The sequence below is a fragment of the Myotis brandtii genome, unplaced genomic scaffold, assembly GCF_000412655.1.
Source record: "Myotis brandtii unplaced genomic scaffold, ASM41265v1 scaffold1656, whole genome shotgun sequence".
In the NCBI taxonomy this organism is placed as follows: Eukaryota; Metazoa; Chordata; class Mammalia; order Chiroptera; family Vespertilionidae; genus Myotis; species Myotis brandtii.
The window spans coordinates 182,146-183,504 of NW_005356070.1; the positions used below are offsets into that span (position 1 = coordinate 182,146).

Genomic DNA, 1,359 nt, shown 5'->3' on the forward strand with positions numbered 1-1,359 from the left:
CCTGCACCCGGGCTGTGCTTTTCGGTGTAAGAGGCAGTGAGCGCCCGGGGGACACAAACTCACCTCAGCCCAGCTCCTCAGGACCGGCGCCTCCATTGCACTCGGTAGTCGGAGCGGGGCGGGAGCAGAAGCCGCTGCAGGAATGGCGGTCCCTGTCCCGGCCCTGGGCGGGTCTGGTGGCGACTCCGAGCTTCAATCCCACGTGTGCGCTGTGAGCACCACTGGAGGCTCAAACCATTGGCTGCGAGGCAGGGAGCACCACTCTCCAGCCTTCTCCACGGGACTGAGCGACCAGGAACTGCCGACCGCTTAGACAAAATGGAGAAAAGACTACTGGTCCCGCACACCAGAACGTGAAAAACAGATACGCCCTTTCTGAGCTTCCATTGGCTCAGCCTGGTGGCATTCCACGCGCGGCCTTCTGGGTAATGTAGTTCCCAGGCTCCACGGCCAGGATCCTATATTTCCTTAGCTGATTCCAGGACTGGTTTTGAGGGCAAATAGCCCAAGAAAACACCAAGTATACTCAGGACCCTCAGGACCTTCAGGGGAGGTGATTTCAAGGGCAAGTTTTTTCTGGGGCACCCGCGTGGCTTCCTTTAGCTGCTGGTTTTGCATATCTTTCTTCAGGACCAGCTCTTTTCTGAATGGCAGGCATTGTGTCTTTTTCCAAGCCATTAGGCATCTGTCTCCTTCAGGCTAAATGTAGCTTGCAGAGGTTGCTCAAGTGTCTAACTCATCTAACCTGCCTCCACTGAACGAAGTTAATGTCTCAAAACAGACATCACTATTTAAGAGCATCTGCTTCTGGGGCCATTAGAAGTGTCAGCTCTGTCTGGGCTGCAGTGTGGATAACATGGCCAAGAGACATGTGACAAAATGCTCAAAGACACTGATCATCAACAGTTAGATACCACCTCACAACTGTCAGCATGACTATCATCAACAAAGGACAAGTGCTGGTGAGGATATGGAAAAAAGGGAACCCTAGTACACTGCTGGTGGGAATGCAGACTGGTGCAGACATTGTGGAAAACATAGGGAGTTTCCGCAAAAAATTAAATATGGAACTGCCATTTGACCCTGTGATCACACTTCTAAGAATATATCCTAAGAAACCTGAAACAACAATCAGAAAGAATGTATGCACCGCTATGTTGATAGCAGGACAATTTACAATAGTTAAGATTTAAAAACAGCCCAAGTGCCCATCAGTAGATGAGTGGGTAAAAAAGCTGTGGTACATTTATACCATGGAATGCTATGCAGTGGTATAAAGAAGAATCTCTTACCCTTTCAGACAGCATGGAGGGGCCTGGAGAGCATGGTTCTAAGTGAAATAAGTCAGTCAGAGAAAGA

The 1,359-nt window shown here is 49.9% G+C and overlaps 1 protein-coding gene across 2 annotated transcripts in view; it reads right to left on the reverse strand.

The window, feature by feature from the left end:
* LOC102263476 (zinc finger protein 587-like) overlaps positions 1 to 333 on the reverse strand; it is a 17,236-nt gene extending 16,903 nt beyond the window's left edge. For both annotated transcript variants that reach the window (XM_014536828.1, XM_014536827.1), the window contains exon 1: positions 64 to 333. In XM_014536828.1, coding sequence (XP_014392314.1) covers positions 64 to 96 — 33 coding nt within the window. In that variant the 5' untranslated portion in view covers positions 97 to 333. The remainder of the gene's footprint in view (positions 1 to 63) is intronic.
* Between the last annotated feature and the right edge of the window lie 1,026 nt (positions 334 to 1,359).